The 22,052-nt window shown below is 40.7% G+C and overlaps 1 protein-coding gene across 2 annotated transcripts; it reads right to left on the bottom strand.

The window, feature by feature from the left end:
• Positions 1–11,498: 11,498 nt before the first annotated feature.
• On the bottom strand, positions 11,499–20,710 carry LOC131455593 (high-affinity choline transporter 1-like). Of its 2 annotated transcripts, none has more exons than XM_058623319.1 (9): positions 20,630–20,710; positions 19,275–19,533; positions 18,940–19,053; positions 18,518–18,673; positions 18,233–18,381; positions 17,448–17,591; positions 17,129–17,282; positions 15,606–15,823; positions 11,499–14,946 (listed from the first exon to the last, which is right to left on the bottom strand). In XM_058623319.1, the coding sequence occupies exons 2-9, from the start codon at positions 19,456–19,458 to the stop codon at positions 14,299–14,301; spliced, it is 1,767 nt and encodes a 588-aa protein (XP_058479302.1). In that variant the 5' UTR covers positions 19,459–19,533; positions 20,630–20,710; the 3' UTR covers positions 11,499–14,298. The 2 variants fall into 2 exon arrangements, with proteins under 2 accessions (XP_058479302.1, XP_058479303.1); XM_058623320.1 differs by lacking the exon at positions 20,630–20,710 and adding an exon at positions 19,828–19,878.
• Positions 20,711–22,052: the final 1,342 nt, after the last annotated feature.

Raw genomic sequence — 22,052 nt, 5'->3', positions numbered from 1 at the left:
TGCACTTACACCCGTGCTCTGCTTTGATTACAACAAATAGTCTTCTCCTCTTCCTCCCCCCCTCCATCTCATCATCCTCCTGGTCCCCACTCGGTTCCTCTTTTTGTCCTTCTCTTCCACAACCTGAGGGCACATTGTGCACATCCTGTACAACAGTAGAGTTGAAATCAGGATGTGATGTCACCTTGGCTTTTTTCTTTTCTTTCACTCACAGTAGATTCAACGGCTTTGCAGAACATCTGTAACATTTTGTTATTTTTCAGCGGCAAAACAGTCCTGGTCATGTGTGTTGTTGGATGTTGAACATGTCGGACCTCCAAGATTAAGGTTGGACAGCAAAAACTTTTTCTGTGTCACAGCACTTACTTTTAAGATCATTTGAGGCAAGAAATGTGCTATTTAGAATTTAAAAATGTGCATGTTTATGCATCAACGTATATAGTTTGGCAGCGACACTGTTGGAGGTTCAGAGCCCCGCTACGCAGAGTTCAACCACCAAAATCTGCCAACACCAGCAACCACCCACAACTTCTTTCCCACCAGTGGTCTCTTATATGTCCGCTCAAGAAAATTGAAATTATATAAAGAGAATTAAAAAAAAAAAAGTCGTGGTTGTTTTATATAACATAGCCTAAGTATTTTACATGTTTATTCATCAGCACTCTGTAGGTGGTAGCAATGAGGCTTAGGTACTTGGCTGTTCCGACTACAATGACTGTACTTATACTCCTGTACTCCCGTACTTGGCGAGTATGCACTTGAGTCGTACGTACTGTACATACATACTGTACATACTTGCTTACTTGGGTATTTGGAAACGGTACTAATCACATTCAGTGGACACATCCATTTAGCCTAGTGACGCAGCCTTGAAGTGACAGCCCTGGTGGTTAATATATGGGGCTTTTAAAAAAAGTCAGGCCAATACATACAGATACAACACACACACACACATTTCATTAGCTCCAGTGGCGTTACAAGTTGCTGAGTGATGAGGTATCTAAACTCACCAGTGACAGCTGTTTGTTCAGAGTTACTGAAATACTGCCTCCTCCCTCACTCTGTTTCTGTCTCATGCTTCTTCATTTCTCTCCATCTTTTGCCTCTTGCTTGCCTCTTCTCACTCATCAATCTGGTGGAGCTGTGTGTGTGTGTGTGTGTGTGTGTGCGTGGGTCTGCACTTGTATGTGTTACCTCTTTTCTGGCATGAACACTGACCTTGTCAGGACCAGTTGTCCTCATGGACATCAAAACTTTAACCTAATGAGGCAGAACCTCGTTAGGTTAGGGCTAGGCATTTAGCTGGTTATGGTTAGGGTAAGGGATAAAACTTTGTCTAGGCTGTCCAAATGAAAGGAAGTCAATGCAGAGAGTGTGTGTGTGCATGGAAGGAGACTCTTAACCTTCACTAAATGTATCTTATTTGCAAGGCCTCCCTTTTAATCAGGGCTAATGGAAAAGCTGGCCGTTGCTCTTGAGCACATGCACACAGTGATAGATTCTCCTCAGACAAGCTCTGCAGTAACAGTAAACTGTCGACACATCGAAAAATGACACTCAAACAGTGGGCGCTTTCAGAGGTGTGACGTTAAATATCAGCGTGCTTTGTTAGTCATTAGGACAAGAGCTAGTTGTTGGTCAGTTGAAATAAAACTGAAAAACTGGCGAGTCTGAAATATTTCCAAAGGGGGGGGGGGGCATGAAGTTAAATTAAAGAAAATTATGCACCAGTGATATAGCCCATAAGTTACAAATCTTCTCTACATCTCTTATTTGTTCGGCTCCAAAGTGTACAGCTCTGCAAAAATAATGGCCTAATTGTTCATTAGGAAAAACAAAACCCTCGTTCAGCATTAGTGTGCAGAGTTTACTATCTTACGTGACTCCCTTGAGACACGCAACATGACGTGTTTAGGCACAACATGTCATGGCTGTCACGATGAGAGCCTCGGCACCTCTCTTTTTGAGCTACAATTTTTGCTTTATTTAGCATTTGCCAAGGTTTTTTTTTGCACCAGTTAAGCAGAATCAGTCACTGTCTAAAAACTGGCCCTGAATAGTGAGCAGTCCATTAGTGGAATTACAGCAGTTTCAGAGCACTGCAGAGAATGAGGAGGGGGAAAGAAATGAGGGCTGTTAATATCCAAATATTATCGCTTTGCTAGAAAACTTTAATGTTTGCAGTGAGGTAGATTCTGAAAAAAATCCCACAGTTTATAATAATGTATTATTAGCATATCGAGGAGGATAGATTGGATAATTATTTAGGAGCTTGGACGGCCTGGATGGGAGAGTACTCCACATAAGGAAGGAAAAACATGGTACACAGTTGAAATGGGACAGTATGGATTTATGCTATATACTATATTATACTATTATACTAAGTGGATTAGGAAGTTAGAGAGGACAAAATCAATGCCCTAAACATACAGTCATCTACACTAATTGAGTTAACTCTGATTATACATCTATTCCGTCCCCATGCAGTCAGTGCATAAATGGACATATGGAGTATTTGCTTTGTATTTTATTTCTTTAAAGCCTTTAAAGCATGGTTTGTGAGGTCAAAGTTGAAATGAGTGGTTAAGTAGCTCAGCTCATCCAGTGGACCCTGGAGAAGCATTTGTACTGAGCTCCACAATCATACGTCTCTAATCAATTACTGGACAAATGGACCTGAAAGCTGTGACGGTCTTTTTCCTATCCCAGCCTGTAACCTCCTTCATTACTCATCCTGAAAGTTCCTTTTTTTTATAACACATGAGCGTCATACACACATTTTCCAAGAGAATTTTGTCTGATCAAGATGAAGTGCCACGGAGAGCCCAAATTCAATCCAGCCAGACCCCGACATCAATAATATATTAGTGGAGCGGTTAGCAGCCTAAAGATATCTGTATCGATCTCGTACTTAGGTCCGGCTTGTTTGTGCTCGGAGACAAATAGTGTCTCTGCCTCTCTCGAGGAAACCATTTCATTTTACAGAGAGAGTTTCTCAACGTTGTTACTACACCTCAGCTGCTGGTGTCAGTCACATCGCCTGGAGGAGTTGACCATTTATAAATATTGGGTATGGGATTGTAACAGGGTTTTTTTTTTTTAACTCAATTTATAGCCTACCATTATTCTGAATTCATCCATTATCTTTTATATGGCATGGATTGTGCCACTCTCAGGATGGGTGCGTGTGTCTTTGCATGACGGTCTTTCCTTACTTGAGAAATTGAACACGCAGCAAAATGCAGACTGTGACGAGTTGCAGTGTTTTTTTTTTTTTTTAAGCTGAAATCACAGACTGATGACAACTAAGGAACAGGCCACAATTAGCTGTAATCTCAACCTATAATGGGATTACATCGTACATTTTAAATAAAACAAACGATAACCATCTCGGGGGAGAGTTTAACCATAATGACATCGCACCAAAAAACTGATAAATACATAGTAAGATTACTAAGACTACTAAGACTATAGTAAAGGACGAAGAATAAGAATGAAGCTATAGCATTCCCATTGAGTTGATTTGTTGTTCAAATACAAATAAAATCTATTATTATTATCTCAATTTAAGGGTCATTCCTGTGCATTTGGAGAGGGTGTCTCAATCTGTAACAAGGGGAAATAAATGCGTTAGCTCCCACGAGATTTAATAATCTTTCCCCATTCAGAACAGGTAATGTAATTATCCTCTGCTGCTTCCTGGGCAGAGTAGAGACACACGAAAGTACTGAAAACACGACAATTTTTGTGAAATGTACAGTATGACTGCATCTATCTATCTATCTATCTATCTATCTATCTATCTATCTATCTATCTATCTATCTATCTATCTATCTATCTATCTATCTATCTATCTATCTATCTATCTCCGTGTCTATACTGCTTTCTAATTAGGTCTGATCTTCCCACGGACTCACTTTTTCATGCAAATGTATCCATTATTAATTGATTTGTTAATATGTAATGTTACTGTTCAATTATTGATTGCTTATGGGATCATGGGAATTGCCCTGGCCTGACATTATTGTTTTTCTGTTGTGCTCCTTTTGTAGTTGCGTAGTTGCACACACGCGCACACACACACACACACACACACACATGCACAAACGCACACACGCATGCACACACACAGTCATTCATAACATAGAGAGTGGCCAATATCCAGTGTCACATGCAACCACTTCTCGTGATTTACAAGAACTCAAAGAGACTGCCTCCTTTGCAAATGTGTGTGTTTTGGTTTGTCTGTGTGTGTGTGTGTGTGTGTGTGTGTTCACCTTTGACGATGGGGGATACTGTCAGGCCAAACCGTGCTCCTGTCAAGTGTCATCTTTAAATGACAGTGTCGTAGAGCATTACTAGTGAGAGCAGAGCAGAGGAGTGAGGCTCTGCCAAGGCTTTATTAGTCAGATTAATGTCCCTGGCCTGTTAGCCTGTTAGCCAGCAGCTGGTATCCCTTCTAATCACAAACACATCCTGACTGCTGCAACAAGTGCTGTGCAGGTGGGAGGGCAAAAAAAGGAAAAACAGATATGATTTGACCACATAGCAAAATGTATTCTATTCTATTCTATTCTATTCTATTCTATTCTATAATTGGCAAAAAGCAGCCTCAGCCCCCATAAACCTCTTAAATTATAATTTCAAATGGCATCCTTTATTTGGCCATTTATTTATCCTTCTAAAGGAGTGTCGCGTGAATAAAAGAATAATTTTGCCTGTGCCAAAACAAGCATTATCTTATTTGAAATAAAAAAAAAACTAAATGTCCTTGATTTCTCACATGTTAATGTATGAGTTTCACTTCAACTGCCAGCTTACATCCTTTATCCCAGTCTTGGATATTTTGTGTTTTTGCTTAGTTTCAAGCCAAACACTTTATCCTTATCCATTTCAAGGAAACTAGAATTGAAGGAGGAGCTGATTCACACACACACATATACAGTAAACACACAAACATTCCACTTTATACGTCTCCAACGCGGTTTCAAGGCTGCAGCTCCTTCCCCCCACTCAACATCCATCCTGGTTCTAACCTTTAACTAAATCACCCCCCCCCCCCCCCCCCCCCCCCCCCCCACCACCACCACCACCACCACTGTGGTGTAATAGATTTTATCTATGGAAGGTTGCATGGCTTCAGCTGATTATGCTGATAGCATTGCTGTGACGAGAGTCAGCTCCTGTCGGCTCTTCAACAAGGAGCAGCCGACTCTGAGAACACAAGAGTCATAAACTGGTGAGAAAAGGGGTGAGAGGAGTTTCATTATCATTAATTAATGAACACAAGTTATGAATTAAAAAAAAAAAAACAGGGGACATAAACAGTCCCGGGAGGAATCTGTTTTAGACTTTCAGATTGAATGTTTTGCTGTCAGAGTAGAGCAGCTCAGTTTATCCCAGACATCGTCCAATAATGTGATTTATTGCAAAATGTAACTAAATGCTTTTTGGATGACGGATGTTTCATGCGGCAGTTTTACGTAAATTCACACACCCTCTCCTCTCCTCTCCTCTCCTCTCTCCTCCCTCGAGCCTATTAAAGCCTAATTGGAGCCAGGCTACTTACCGCTGATGGGATCAATGGGAGAACCAACAGTGGACACACACCATTTTCATTACTTACTGCAGTTCAATACGTGGGCAGGCACCGCAGCATTGAGCTGCTGCTGCAACAGTAATAAGAACAGCTGCAGATTGTCACAAGACAGCGGCACTTCCACAAAAATGGCAACATACGGTCGGTGCAGAGGAACTATTTTCCTTAATGTAAATGGATGATTGTAATTTTCTAAAGTGAATGGAAAACGGTCGCAAAAGTGCAGATGACATTTAACTTGGAGTACTTTGTCGATTATGTTGTGGTTGCAAATGAATAATAGAGACCAAAAAATGTAATTTTTTCCTATGTGATGTGTTTTTTTTCTTTTACTTCGGAGATCAGTAGGTGCAGACAAACCTGTCAGTTGTATCAAATGGTGAAATGTGTTGCTGCATAGACGGTCCGCTGCCAAAATCCTCTTGCACTGCAGCCGCAAACAAAGAAGCAACATGAGGACATTTTATGTGGCAACTGGAGAAAAGGTCCAATTTACAAACAGATTGGATGGAACAATTGATTTGCCTTTGCAACAGAAAGCACCTGTGGTTTGTCTAAACAAAGAAATGAATTAATATGCATTGTTGGAACGAGATGATAGGTGAAGGAAACTGTTGGGGTAAAAATTGTCCGGCACACCTTTGTGTTCTCTTGCATTTAAACACACGCGATTGCTATCATGCCCATTTCAGTTGCCAGCATTAACCCTTTGTGGTAAATTGCCGTGGGAATAATAGACAACTCCTTATATGGACATCCTGGGGGGGGGGTGTGTTTATAGGTCACATATTCATGCTTTAAAAATGCTTACGTGTTGTTGGGTCAAAGTTATGATTCATTTTATATCGCATTTTTAGTAGTGATATAAAGTAGCAAATAATTGTGCAGAAGTCACAAAATAAACAGCCGAAATGCTCTGTGTTCTAAGGGTTAACACTGATGTAATGCAAGAGACAAAGTGTACCTTTCATATGATATTTTTCATATGAGCTGAGGAAGTAAATCATGTCATTATTGTACGTGACGTTTTACAAATATTTAATCTAATTATGTGAAGCTCCTGTGGTGGAAAAACTCACCATTTCCCTAAAACAGGTAACATTGCAGTGACACATAATCTACAACAAGAAACACCGATCACAAACGCGCACTAAAGAAGTGCTAGAGTTTAGCACTTTAGAGTCAGAAAACTACATGCAGAGCTCACTGTAACTGAGCCGTGATTCATTGCTCACGTAATTGGTGACTGAACATATTTTTTTTTCTTCCCCTCAACTCTGAAAGACGGAATAGGTATGGATAACAGATTGCACTGTATGTCACTGACAGGAAGTGATTCAGTTAAAGCCATGTGACATTTGTCAAGGCCAATTATCCGACCTCATCCGGTACCTGTCCAGAGGTATTGTCCAGAGTACATCCAGACCACAGGCAGCAGCCATGATTGTATTACACTCACAGAGGGGGGGAAAAAAAAAACTATCTTTACATTCCACTTTATCAACCATTGGCTCAGTTACAGCTTCACATTTCACAAATCAGAAAATGTGAAACACATCAAAAAACAATTAAACACAGCAAGATTACAATTAGAAGAATCAGGCTCAAATAACAGAATCTTTATCGACACAGCCCGGGTCAACACGGAAGTTTCTGCAGGATGATGAACATAAATTGAGGGCTGATAATGTCATTATCTGGATAACTTGCGAAGAGTCAGATTAGACTGATTACAGCTCTCACGCGATGCTCTCAGCCTGAAGCCAGTTAGTTTATCTTAACATAAAGACTGGGATTCATGTGGCTTATTGACACATATTCATAATGTTTAGACAGTGATTCCAAAGCATGACTGGAAAAAAAAAAAACCACCAGCCTTCATGTTTTACGTCTGTGTGAGGGTTTTTCTGACATTGATGATATTGCATTTTATTTATTTATGGCTTATTTGCTTCAAGTATTTTTTATAGAGCCTGTGCATGTATAGAGTCTGTGTGTGTGTGAGTGGAGGCAACAGTCACACAGTGATATGTGTTTACAGCAGTAAGTGATACTTGTCTGTTTCCCCCAGTCTGGGTTTGCTACAGTGCTGTAATATCATTCCTGCCATAGCTCTCCAGCAATTTATGTTCCTGTCTACGGAATTGCCAGCGTTAATAAAGTGCAGCGCCCCGGGGAATGGGAGGCTGTGTGTGCGTGTGTGTGTGTGTGTGTGTGTCTGTCATACGATACACTGTATATAAAAATGACCACTTTTCCAGTTTGAAAAGTGAAGGCGTGAAATGGAAGTAGGATAGAAGTAGCAGTTAGACACCAGGGGGCAAAAAAAACCCCTCTGTTTAAATGGAAGTCTATGGGAAAATTAGCCTAATTCTCCTTTCATTTTTAACATCAGTAATCATTTCTGAGTTGATAGAGTTAATGAGGTCTCAGAGGCTAGTTGCAGGTCTTCTCCAAAAGAACATGAATGATGTTCTAGTTTAGAGGAATATGGATGATAAAGCATGGTACATCTGATGTGATTGATCAAAGTCCAAAAGAAAAGTAGACTTTGATATAGATAATTATAGATATAGATAATCTAGTTAGATAAAGATAAAGATTTAAGTATTATAGATAGAGATTATGGCAAAGCAGTCTGTCATCTGTATGTATACACAATGTGATTATAAAAGGGCGGTGGATTCATGCATAGCACTCTCGCCTTTGCAAGAAGACGCGGGTTCGCAAACTGGTTGGTTGAGCAAATATTCTTTATCAAAATGTGTGGGTCCGTTTTCCTTGAAAGTAGCTCTTAAATGAAAAGGAGAGAAGAACCAAGGACATACAGTAGATGGTGGGTGGAGACTCTGTGTTCAGCCCATCTCTCATATGAGCTCAGGGGTATCACACAAAATGTCTCTTCTCCTGCTCTCCTCCTTCCTTTCTCCTTCCCCGCCCCCTTGCTCTGTCCATCCTGAGAAGTGGAGCACTTAGTCTAATATGAGAGGCTGTCTTCCAGGTTGGCCTGTACCCACTGCCCTTATTGAGGAAGCAGTAAATGGACCAGGATTTATTACTACGGTATATAAATGACATCATTGCCTTCTCTGCTTTTAATTAACATCTTATCATTACTGCACATTGTCTTTGCCCATGTCCTGTTTTTATGTCTCCATTTTCTCTCGCTCAAAAAAAAAACGATGCCTCAGAGGCTTCACTGTTCCACCTGGATTTACTCTGAATAAACTCAGTGCAAGTGCCGTACTCCCAGATTCAGACCCGTGTACAGTGTATCGTTGACAGCGTCATGCAACAGTGAAGAAGGGTCACAGATATTAATAACTATTATTCAGCATCAATCAGCAGCTCTTGTTCAGGGCTCATTAAAATGTAGGACAAAATGTAATCAATAAATAAAAGATATGCACAGTGTCCAAGAGTATAAATGTTGTCTTTTCATCAGCGCTTTTGAATCCCTGACTTTTTTGTTATTTTAGAGAGAATAAATCATGAGCTGTGCTGCAGGGCCTAATGTGTGTGTGTGAGTCAACATCACAGTGAACACAGAGGAAGCGTCAGCAAAGGACAGAGTTTGCGTCGTGAGGCCTGCAGCTAAACACATATATGTATTACAAACACACAAGATCTGAACTTGATTAGCCGGGAGTTCACTCTGATGATTATGGTGATAAACTCATGATCTACATAGCTCATCAGAGGTATTTTTTATCCCCATCTATCCATCTTATACCACTTTATCCTCCACATGAGGGTCGCGGGGGGTCCATCACAGGGCCACATATAGACAAAAAAACATTCACTCTCACACCTATGGTCAATTTAGAGTGTCCAATTTACCTTATTCCCATTGCATGTTTTTGGACTGTGGGAGGAAACCGTAGAACCCGGAGAAATGCCATGCACACAAGGGGAGAACATGCAAACTCTATGCAGAAAGGCCTTTGTTCCGACCGCGTTGTGAACCCGGGTCTTGTTGCTGCAGGGTCTTTATTTTTGATTTCTGTAACAGACCAAATTTAGGGGAATGAGATGTTTATATGAATTTAATAATGTGTCGAGAGATATTGGGAAAATGTGGTAATCCAGTGTCAAAGCCTACAAGGAGCAGATATGAGGTCTCTGCCTGGGCTGAATATCACTGCAGCATTTCTAGTGACACAATTCACCAAGACAGACATTTTCTTTTCATAAAATTAATAATCATAAATACAGTGTGGGGCAAGTTTTTTTTACACCATTTATTCCTTTAAACATCACGGTGTTAATAAAAGCGGCATAATTAACACTGCAAGCACTCATATGGTGCGGTGCAATTGATATTTTGTTTCACTGCTCAATCATTTTACTTTACTTGACTGCTTCACGGAACACTATGGCGGTTAAAAATGTCAGCATTTCAACTTTTGATGCTTAACTCTTTTGATTCTTTTTCCAATAAGTGGTGAGTGTAAGAGGTTATGACTCAGTGTGTGTCTCCTGCAGGTGAATGGTGTTACGCTGTGGCAGGGTTTCACTCGAGGTAATAACCATCATCGCTCGCCTTCATCATCACATGCCTCAGTCCGTATCAACAGACAGAATAACAGCTTTAGGTTGCAGCAGGTAATTGTTCTGCAGGTGTGGAAGGCACTTATAGTTGATTCCCCTCAGGATGAAGCACTGACAATGAGAAGAGTTCACACGCACACGTGTGTTTCACACTCCTCGTATTATTTTAAAACATGACTTGAGAGAGGGGGGGGGGGGTTGTTACTCAGTGAACCACATCAGCTAACAAGTGAAATAAAAAGCTTTTCTTTCACATTTCATATGATCATATGAACCTTTTGTATTGATCCCAAAAGCATCAATATAAAAAAAGAACGTTTTTTTTTTATTATTATCTTGAAGTAAAAACAGTTGTATTAAGTTAATTTAAATAAAAGACAGTCAGTTGTCTTCCTATAACTAGCTGATCAAATTAGCATGTTATAGTACAATTAATTATTGTTTTAGTGCATATTAAAGTATCTTTTGGACATCAATTGATTCTTCTGCTTTGAATTTAAGCTTCTCATCCCCTTACCCTCTTAACCTAACCTTTGACCTAACCCTGACCTTAAAAAAAAGGCAAAGTATTTTCACAAAGATAGGTTTGAATCAAAATTTGTCATGACAGCCGACCACACACACACACACACACACACACACGTACACACACAACAAAACTGTATTTCCGAGGTGGACTTTAATACTCAAAGTAAAACCCCCTCACTTTCTGCATGTATATGCGTGTGTTTGTTTTTCTATTGGTATCTTTGTGAGGAACAAAAAATAAAAAATGTGAGGACATTCTTCACAAGTCCTCACATTCTTAAAAGCGCTTCTTGAGAGTTAAGGCTTGGTTTGAGAGTTCAAATTGAGTTTAGGTTAGGGTTAGGGATTTAGTTGTTCTGGTTAAGGTTAGGGTAAGGGGCTAGGGAATGCATAATGCCTATGAGGGTCCACACTATGAGTGCTGTGTAGACATTACTGTGTGTGTGTACCTGGTATTCCTTATGTTGTGGGGACCAAAATCTGTTTACACAATCACATTAACATAAATTATTACATTTTAAGATGAAGGCATGTTTTAAAGTTTAGCTGAGGTGAGGGTTAGGTTAAGGTTAGGTCAGGATAGTAATTAGTAGTTAAGGTTAGAGGGAGTGTCCAGGAAATTAATGTAATGTCCTCTGAAGTCATGGAAACCAGTGTGTGTGTGTGTGTGTGTGTCACTTATAAGATTCATTGGTGGGTGTGTTCTTCAAGTCATTAAATTAAACAATGAGTGTAAATTCACGTGTAACATATCTGATAAAGAGACATGAACAAAAACCCCAATAACAAAGCAAACCATGACTGAGCTAAATAATATAATTTATTCAACTGACCTCACATTTTATAGACACTACATGAACGAATAAATAATAAATAGCTGTAATTTCACTGTCAACAAACATCATTTCCAATGCTGCATTTAAAAGTAGAGTCATCTTTTTTTTTGGTATATGTACATTTGTCACACAAAAATACAGCATCATTGCACTTTAAACCACATAGAGCCACAAACACGTGTCAGTCAGACATCAGCTGACGTTGATTCTTTTCTGTGCGCACACGCGTGGTCAGGTTTGTGGACGAACCTAAGCTACGACACACTCATTATGAGGCTTAATTCATGACGTGGGACGTTTACGTTCACATTTAATTGCCGGTGTGATGCTCTGATGCTTTGCACAGCGTCAGAACACAAGTCACTCCGTTCACTTTGAAGAAGATAGTTGATGAAAAGTTAAAGACTGGACACGAAAGGTTTAGGATTTAGAATATTTTACCGTGAGGTGTGGACGCATATGTGGATTTGTTCCCGAGCTGTGGTAAAGAAGAACTACAAGGCCTTGCTACCTTGAAAGATAAGGTTGATGTTTACTCTATTTTTCTGACTGATGAAAAAAAAACAACAACAGTGACATGAATCTCCTAACAACTTGTTTACATACAGCCAAAGTCTCACAGCCTCACGTCTTGTTCCTCTGTTGCCGAGCGCACCATTGATGTCCAGAAAACATCAAATATGTATTCATCCACATATGAAAATACTTCCAAACAAATGATTTAGTGAGATATAGTGAAAAATACTGACCCATTTTTGGCAATCAACAGTTGCCTAAAATAAATAAAATACAGTAGTAAACCATGAGCCTTATCTTTCAAGGGTTTTAGAAAGGAAACGTTTGCAACTACACTGCTGACCTTTGAATTAAGGCAAGTACAGAGAGTCAAAAAAACAACAACAACAGTGTTACGAGAAGACAAACACATACTGGAAATAGGAAATCTTTAGCCATGTCAGAAATCCTCATCGTTTACAGTGACAGCGGTGTGTGTCAGATCATTTAAAACAGCCAACCCCTTGACCATGAAAGATCACCCTTTCAACTCTTCGTCACTGCGTATAATAAATACGCCGTAAAACAAACCCCCCCTGTAAACCACAGTGTTGAACCTATTTTCTGCGTTAATCAAATGTCCTGAAGGCTAATTGACTGGGGACTGGATCAATAACAAGTGGCGCTACTGACACCACGTTTGGAGAGAAAAATCATTTCCTGTCGCCACTAACCTGCTGTGGCTGGTCGGTCAGTGCAGAAAAAACACTATTACACAGACACACACAAGCACACGGGCATATTTGATTAAAAATAGGCTCTTAAAGAAAATTTACAAAGACGTTGGTCCTTTAAACATAATATCAAGGTATGTTATGTCATGTTCTGCGTTTCTAAATGTTCGTCCTATCCCAGCAATAGTTTGTTTTCCATTCATTTACATTAACTCACACAGTGAACACCATCATTATGTGCTTTTATTGTTGTGAACGTGTTGTGATGTGGTCATGCCAAAACACATCAGAGATGTTTGCAAGTTTAACAACGACAACAACGAGGGCTGCATGTTTAAATAATGTCTATGAATGGAAGCCAATGGATGCTTGGGGTTATTAACAACAAAATGATGTTTCTTTTTTTTTTGGACGTACAGCTTTACTATATCGATGTGATGTGTGATTACACTTGGATGTCTTGCGTCTAGTACAAATATGTCGTGCCACATGTGTCTTGTATGGACATGGATATTTATTAAAGCTGTACGACACAGTCTTTATTTAAATGTACAGTTTGAAGTCAGAAAATGTACCTCATGAGGAGGTGGAGAACAAGACAGAGGTGTGTAGTGTGAATATTTAACACTGCGCTACATAGATGGACATAGTTGCAGTTTTAAATGGGTGATCGTGTTGCTCCATATCTCTATATTTAATCAGCAACAGCATCAGGATATTATAGGAGAAGAGGCGTATGTTCAAAAATGCTGTGAATTATTGTAATCTGGTATTTTGCAGAGTCTAAACTGAACTGAACCTCCTGTTTAGTTCCTGCTCATCCTCGGCGTGTGTGTGAATATCAGATGAAAGGGTGAGGAGGTTCTTAATTATGGCCGGAGGATTAGGAAGAAGGTGAACGCACAGCATATAATCCACACAAGAATCCACTCACTGGTGTTCAAGTTAAAAGATCCGCATACAGTCATCGATCAACAAAATATAGATCCTAAAAAATATTATTGCTCTATTAATAAACATATTCTATGCAAACGTACAACTCAGTCAGAAAGAAAAAAGATTCTGGAGCTTACACACAGACACACTTCAACGACTTCTCACCTTTGTTGACGACGACACAATTTCGCGGTTAGATATCGCACCATTCTCTCGCCCGCCTGCAAAGTCTTGACGACATCCTCACACAGGCTCACTGTACGTTTACTTAAAGTTTCTCTCTCACTACTGTAGCAGCACTTAAATTAAAAACTATTGTCGTGGTTTTGGATTCACAGTCACACGGAGTGAGTAATGGTACGCGTAACACAGTGGTTTGTTTGACAGTCAACTTCCTGTTTCTAGGCAAGGAATCTCAAAAAAAGAAGGAGGCACCATGTCATCAGCATTAAAACAAACTTGTGGAGTCACTTTGAAGTCAAAGCACATTTCTGTTGACTGAGCTTCCAGTGCGGCAGTAGCAAGCTTCCTGAAGAATGTCGATGCCTCTGTGGCTATTCCTTCTTCTTCATATTCCTTGGTTCTAGTTTCATTTGTGCCTTTTGTTGCGCTCGTTTTTTAATTCTGAAAAGCCTCGGGACTAACTTCCCCTTCATCACTGAGCGCCTCAGCGTTGGTGAAGGTCCCCGCTAGAGAAGCCCCTATGACCTGTCTGACGGGCGCCATCTCCGAGAGAATAATGTTGTCGTGGTTGCTCACCAGCGTAGCCTTGTCCATGATCTCCTTGCTATGCTTGGACACGACGGCGTCCAGGAAGTCGTACTTGTGCGACAGCATGCCACTCTCAAAGAGGTACTTTGTCAGGTAAGAGAAGCCCACGTTTGCCAAAAAGGACGCCACCATGGACACAGACTTGAACGGAAACCTCTGCTGGACAAAGTACTCGACTTCACCAGTGAGATGGTGTCTCTTCTCCTGGGCCACCCAGCCAGGGTAGAAGATGAAGGGAGGGAGTTTGAGGTAGGGCTCCCCTCCACCAATGCGCAGCAGGAGACCAAAGACATAACCAGCGACAGAGCCGTACGTGTTGGTGCCCTTGACAAACAACACACTGAGCAGCTGGGGAAAGATGATGACATAGACCAGGTCGGAGCTAAGGTACCACAAGCCATACACGGATCCTGTTAGCAACGCCATAGCAGTGGCGAGGGCTCCGAATATAAAGATGGTGATACGCATCACCCAAACAATCTCGCGATCTGAGGCCTGGAGGGGAGAGGAAATATAAAGATTTCAGAGCAAATCATCAACAATGCCACCTCTAAAAAAGATTAGGTTATCCACAGGTGTAGGAGCCAAAACTATTGTCATTCCCATCTGGTGGCTCTGAGTGGACGAGGATAATGCCAAGTGAAGCTTCCTCAAGGTTGTGGCTGGAGCAAGAGGGAAGAGTCTATGACCTCACATCCTCAAGGCCTACTGTTGTGACTGCTCCTGTTTTATTTCATGTTAAATCCTTTCTTTAGGATCCCTTTTAATCACAAACTTTACTTCCTGAATCTTGATGGTTATAACAAATACTGCTTAAGTTTCTGGACACTGGATTCTTTTGGATGTGTCAAGTCATACAGCTCATATTCAACACTGAAGAGACAGAAAAGATTTGAATCTAGTGAGTTCCAGAAGTTCTGGATTTGAATGTTCAGTCAATGTAGAATCAAATAAGCTTTGATTAAAAAAAAAAATTAAAAGACCCTCTAGGATGAAACAATCACTAATTCATTATTAGTTTACTGAGGTTTTAACGATGGATATGTGTGTGGTTTTATGTCTCTTGGCACTCTTACCGGCTAGTGTGAGTGTGGACGGTTGTTTCGCCCTCTCGGATGAAGCACCAACGAATGAATGAATGGATAAACTCTTACCGACTGCCGAAAGGCGAGCTGATAGATGTTCCTGGCGAACATGGAGCTGGCCGAGAGAATAGAGGAGTCCGCCGATGACATGACTGCAGCCGACACTGCACCCAGGCCAAAGAAGGAGACGTAAGGTGGACAGAGGTGCTGAAGCACGATGGGAAGGATCATGTCTGATTCTTCCTTATCTTTTGGGGGGATAGGCCCATAAGTAGTTTGGTTCCAGTCTGAGGAAATGTGACAGCAGATGGAAAGGATTATTCTAATATCTCTAAAATATGCTCTTCTCTGCGTCCAAGTATCAGGATGATGGACGTGTAACAAGAAACACAGCAGCCAACTATGGAGCAACACCATAACATTATTCAGTTTAAACAGGCTGTACTTTGTGATCTTATGCTGAGATTAAGTATTAACATAGTTGCCAGCCAACCAGTGGAATTTTAAGTGGACTGATTAATACATCACAATTTCTCCATTAATCCTTGAGCTTTCCAGACAAAAGGTTCCAGTGCACCCTGTGGATCCACCTGTTTTCGGCAAAATAAAAGGGCTTCACATGTCTGTGCTCTCAAACACAGCAGAGGTTATGTAAGGCTGAGCTGTTTGTCAGGACACGGCGAACAAGGCTTAGTAATCGGTGGAAAGTCAGAAATAATGGCCGCTCTCTGAACATACGACATCCACGCACCATTAACCGGTGAGCACGCTCGTCCGCGAGTGTGTGTCAGTGCTGAAGCAGACATTACTCTAATGGCATTTTAATTGTAAATCTAATGAATAATAATCTAATTAATACTGATTTACTAGCACAACAAGTGACTTATTCTGATGAAACATTCTGATGGCTGATTAAATACATGGAATACTGATCTGTGATTTATCAAGGCAACATTTAATAAGCCATGATGCATATCAAAATGTGTAAAAGAAGAAAAGAAAAGAAAGAACAAGAATAAACTAAAGATGTATAACCATTTAATCTCATAAATCACACATAGATGTTTCATACCCCTCCAACTGCGTGGAAATCATTTGTTCTCCTCTATTGCATTAAACCCCCTCCTCTCTTCTTTTCTTTCTTTTCTTTTCAGCTGCTTTTTGTCATCCCTCTCTTCATCCCTGATATTTACACAGTCTGTGTCTCTCCCTCCGTCCCCTGGATATTCACAAGCAGCCGATGGACCATATTAATTAGCTCCTCTTCAGATGTAATATTCACTAAATCAACATGGTTTGATGACTCTCTCTCTCTCTCTCTCCTCTGCTGGTCGTCATGACTGCGTCCGTCTGCTGTTGTTGTTGTTAACCCTCCAGACACTGTCTGCATCTGCATTTACACATCTAAAACAAACCTACTGGGGTGTAAACAACCCGAGGAAGGAATCCCTTTGATCAGCCTTTTCCAATTTGAATAAAGAATCGGTTTCCTGCATGTTTTGATTGTCTTGTGATGTTTCTTTAACTGCTTAATTTTACGGCGTTATACACCGCTGCATATGCATGTGATGTTAGGCTGTGTGTGCATTTACCTGTGGAAGCCCCTATAGCTCCTATGAGGACTGAGGGTACGGCCATGACCAAGCAGCCAAAGGCGGCAAGGAAGGAGAGGACCTGGGCATAGGTAGCTGAAGAGGAAGAAAGAACCCGTTGAAAATAGACCTGCCAGGGAATCCCCCCCAACATCTAGGAACAGAAACACCACAGTAAATACAGACACCAAACCAATGTAGCCAACTACATTGTCTAAGTACTGTGAGAACAAATGTGACTAATCTCCTCTGACACAATTCTCACCAAATATGAATCTTTAAAAAAATAAATAAAATAAAATAAAAGAAGATGTCTCACCAGCAAACAGAAGTTGTCTGCCCAGAGCCAGTTGTCCTCAGGTTCAATCTTCCCCAGCCAGGGCGACTGGTAAATGACTTCTTTTGCTGTGACACTGATGTCTGTCACAGCCGGATGGGACAGAGCAAAAGGCACGCTGATCCACTGATGGAGAGGGAGAGCGGGGCGTCACAAGACACATATCTTATTTGTTTCCACAAATACAGTAAATAACATTATTGTTGCATCTGACAATGTATAAACATCTCACTGACTGTTTCACAAAGATGAGGCATCTTGTAGTATTTTCAGGTGAAAATCCCTGAGTTCCTGCTAATGTACTACTAAATCATACATAAATTACAATAAATTACACTTTTTTTTTTTTTTTTTACTAATTACTAAATATGGATTCGTACTGTGTATGATGCTAATTTGAGTATGAATAGAATAGAAAGTGTAGATGCCCAGGTAAGTTAATACTTAGTTAACCATTGACTAGCTATAAATCATTGGGTAATAATTACTTCACGATTACCTAATGATGCTCTAATGCCCTTTTCAGCATATTGTAAAGTGTCACACACGTGGATGGATATTGATTATCTTTTAGTTTAAAGATTGTGCACTAAAATGATGAAAACATCAAACGAGGAGAGCCCCACAATTTAAGGGTGAAAAACAAGTCACATCATTGGTAAAAAAACAAAAAAAACTCTTTAATGACACTGCATTCTCCCTGATGAAGTAATTCATTGTTGCTTCTCGGGGCCCACGCTTGGTTTAGATGTGACAGTGAAACTCACCAAGCCCACAAAGATGCAAAAGAGCTGCACCACATCGGTGTATGCGACTGAGTAGAGTCCTCCGACAAGTGTGTAGAAGATGGCTATGAGAGCTGAGATCACCACTGACATGTTGATGTTTATGTCCACGATCACGCTCAGAGTGGCACCTGCGGTTCAGCAGATACACTTGTTAATAATAATACAACAGTATAATCCCCAAGTGGTGCAAATAATAGTGAGTTCAGACACAGTTTGGCCATGGGTGCGATGAGATTTCAGTGATGCCGTCCAAAGATCACTCACCCAGTGCAGATAAAATGGCTGCAGACCAGAAGATTTCTCCCATCAGTGCAGGGATGAAGAGCAGGCCTCCCATTCTTTTCCCATAAAGCTGCTGAAAGGGATCCAGCATGGTGACGTATCCACGGGAGCGCATGGGTTTGGCAAAGAAAAGGCCACCTACATCATATCAGACATTAACATGAGGCAGAATAAATGATTTGAGTTTCATTTATTTAGTAAAAAGGTAATTTTATGTTTGAAATAGAAACCACTACAGCAAAAGCATCAGACTTTTCCTTCATCACAGATGGAGATTAAGGGAGGATATCAAAGTAAAGGATTGGCACATTTATTCATGTAAATGACCAAAAGCATACAACTTGAATACCCCAGAGTTGCAATTAGTGGCATATTTTTGTGAATTTAAATGAACTGTTTCTCACCTACTACCAAGCTGAGAGCGTAACCAAATGGTGCCTGTGCCCAGGCCAGGCCGTAGTCTGGCAGATAGACATACTCTGCTGTCCCATTGATGTAGCCCCCACCGACCCAAGTGGCTGCAACCAAGACAATCAAGTAAAAAGACTTTGCTGCATGTCAAAGACCTTTGAAATGTAGTGAGACTGTCCTGTGATCCTTGTGCGTAAAAGACGGACTTGGTGAAGTGTATTGCGTCATATTAAATGACAAATGTGCCAACAATGTTCACAAGGGCCACAGTGAGCTCCAGTCAGCCAACAAATACTCATAAAGGAGTCTCCGAGGTTAACACACGTACCGGTCATTGTGAATCCGCCAACGAACAAGCCGATGTCTCTCCCCCCAACCATAATGCTCTCGCTCCGTTCTCCGCCATCGCCGACTCCAGAGTTCTTATTCTTCCACGCGGCCCAGATCCCCACGACCAGGATCAGGAGATAGAACACCACGATAGCCACGAGACCCTCGGCGTGGATGGTCATCTTTTCCTTTGTCCGCTTCCTCCCGCCGAGATCAAGTGCTGTTGCGCGCGGAGGACTGGACTATCATTGAGAAGTCTGCGAAGAAAAGTAAGTAAGAAAGAAAATAACATTTATGCAAATGATCTAAAAGACACACTTTTAATAGATTCCTCAACTTGTGTCGTTATCACAACAGCTTCTGTGTGTCCATGCATAAAATAACATCTTACCCCCCCAAATCAACGTGAAAACACCGATACGCACATTTTACATTGTGCTCAATTTAGGCTTATTTAGCATTTTCAGTATTTTCCTTTAAAACGTTCCCAAAGTTGCATTAACAAAACAAAACCCAGAGAATTTCTAAACTCAAATAGATGAAATTCAAACCTCAAGGGTGGAAAGACTACAGACAAAAATACATCAGTTTAATTCAAATTGTCACTGAGAAAATGAAAGAGAAAAACTCTAAAACTCTAGTATCATATTATCTTTGATCATCATAGTGGAATATTCTCTTTGATCTCGTATTTTAGGATTAAAAAAGGTATAAGGAGAAGCCAAGGGGACCACCTTGCTGCGCCTACCTGACGCACAGCAGAGGAAGAGGACACACCGTTTCTCCATCGTGTCAAATCAAATGTATTCATTATAAAAGACAAAACTTCACACAGTGTTGGTCAGAGGAGTTCTCAAACCAACAACTTTAGAGAAATATCCTTTGCGCACTTTGCTGGTTTCACTTTGCAAAGATAATTCTAGTTCAATGCTGCTCAGAATGTTTCCGAATTTTCTATGAATTCAAAATAAGTAAACGCTTCAGTGCACACACGTAGGATTAAAAAGAAAGAAAGAAACATTTTAGCCACATGCTTTTGTTTTTGTCCTGCAGTCGTGCGTAAAAGTCCATTAACGTCTCCCTAAATCTTCCAAAATCTGCGATTCTGGAGATAAAAGACACGTAAAATGGATAGTTTAGGGTTTAATGTGTGATGTGCTGCAACAGTGCGACCAAAGCAGAAGCTTTACAGCTCCCCATCGCGCTGACACCATGGTTCCAAGAGGCAAGTACTGCATTATTGATCTCACTCTAAATCAACGCCTGTCACTTGTGTCAAAACACATTTATACATTCAGCAAAATCACATGAGTAAAAAAAAAAAGATAATTTCACAAACACACATGATCTTACCTTTGCTTTGGAGAAACAGATTACAGGTGCAGAACAACAACAATAGTAAAAAAAAAAAAGCTTCAAAGACAGAATTTGTTGGTAAATTGTTAAAGGCAGCAGAAGGTATTCCTCTTGGACGCACAAACACAATTCTCCTGTTGTTTTTTAAGTCACCAATGTTCGTCAGAGAGAGAGAGCGAGAGAGAGCGAGAGAGAGAGAGTGAGAGAGAGAGAGAGAGAGGGTGGAGGTGGGTGGAGATGAATGGGAGTGGTGGGTTTATTGGGTGCTGCCAGGGTGGGTAGATGGTGGATGAATGACTTCCAGTGCAGGACGAAAATAGCACCTAATAGAGAGCGGCATGACGCACGCGCTCCATGGAAAAGCTTTCCAATATCATAATATCATATTGGCAATGGAGGAAACCTTCACTTTGCCACGTTACACCTCAGGCCTGATTTACGATCACTGCGCGCACGGCACGTGGGTATCCGCGCGATTCCACGGTTGACGCGTGGAGTTTCATCTGCAAACAATGGTGAGGATGTAACAGCAGTCTGCCCACAACTTTATGCATGGAACACCACAACTGCTCCTATCAATAACAGACACGAGGAGAAGAAATTACGCCTTAGCGTTTTACTACTTTTACCACATGAGAGGCAACATTTCAGGTATTTTTTCCTATGGCCTATGCCAATTTTTCCCCCTCCATCTGATGATTTATAAGTTGTCTAATGCAAAACCCAAAAAAACATTTACTAAACAAACCTTATATGTGTCTCAAATCTGCATTTTGTATCTGCACCCTATTAAAAAACGATACATTAAAGAAACAGGTAATCAAAAACTTTGTCAAACAGACGTTTGGCCTAAAAAACAAAAAAAAGGCAAAATCGGTTGCCTACCTCTACTGTACGCTCTCCTCTCTCCAACAATATCTTCTTACAACACGTGGAGGTTACTGTTTCTCAATCCTGGTCCTCAAGGACCCCTGACCTGCATGTTTTAGATGTTGCCCTAACACACCTGATTTAAATGAATGGGTCATTCTCAGGCTTCTGCAGAGCTCGATGAAGGGCTGACTATTGGAATCAGGCGTATTGGAGCAGAGAAACATCTAAAACATGCAGTGGGTCCTCAGAGAGAAACACTGCCTTCAGAGAGCATTCAGGTCACTGTCCATGGTGCTGAAACCAGAAGAACAACAACCAACAACAGCAGCAACAACATTTTCCTTTAAATATTAGAAAACAAACCTCTAACTTCTCTAACTATGAACATATCAAAGGTGAGCCGGTGAAGAGTTTAGTTTGTTCGGCGCTGTTAAAATGTGTTATGTGCTTCGACATGGTGCTTTTTATGTCTAATTTATATGTTATTATGTACAGGCTATATGTTTCATACTTATAGCAGTGCATGCTTCCCATAAAGGAAATCATA

This window comes from Solea solea, chromosome 2 (assembly GCF_958295425.1).
Source record: "Solea solea chromosome 2, fSolSol10.1, whole genome shotgun sequence".
NCBI classification, from domain to species: domain Eukaryota; kingdom Metazoa; phylum Chordata; class Actinopteri; order Pleuronectiformes; family Soleidae; genus Solea; species Solea solea.
The sequence above is the reverse complement of the archived record's forward strand: the minus strand, read 5'-3'. Positions and strand labels throughout refer to the sequence as shown.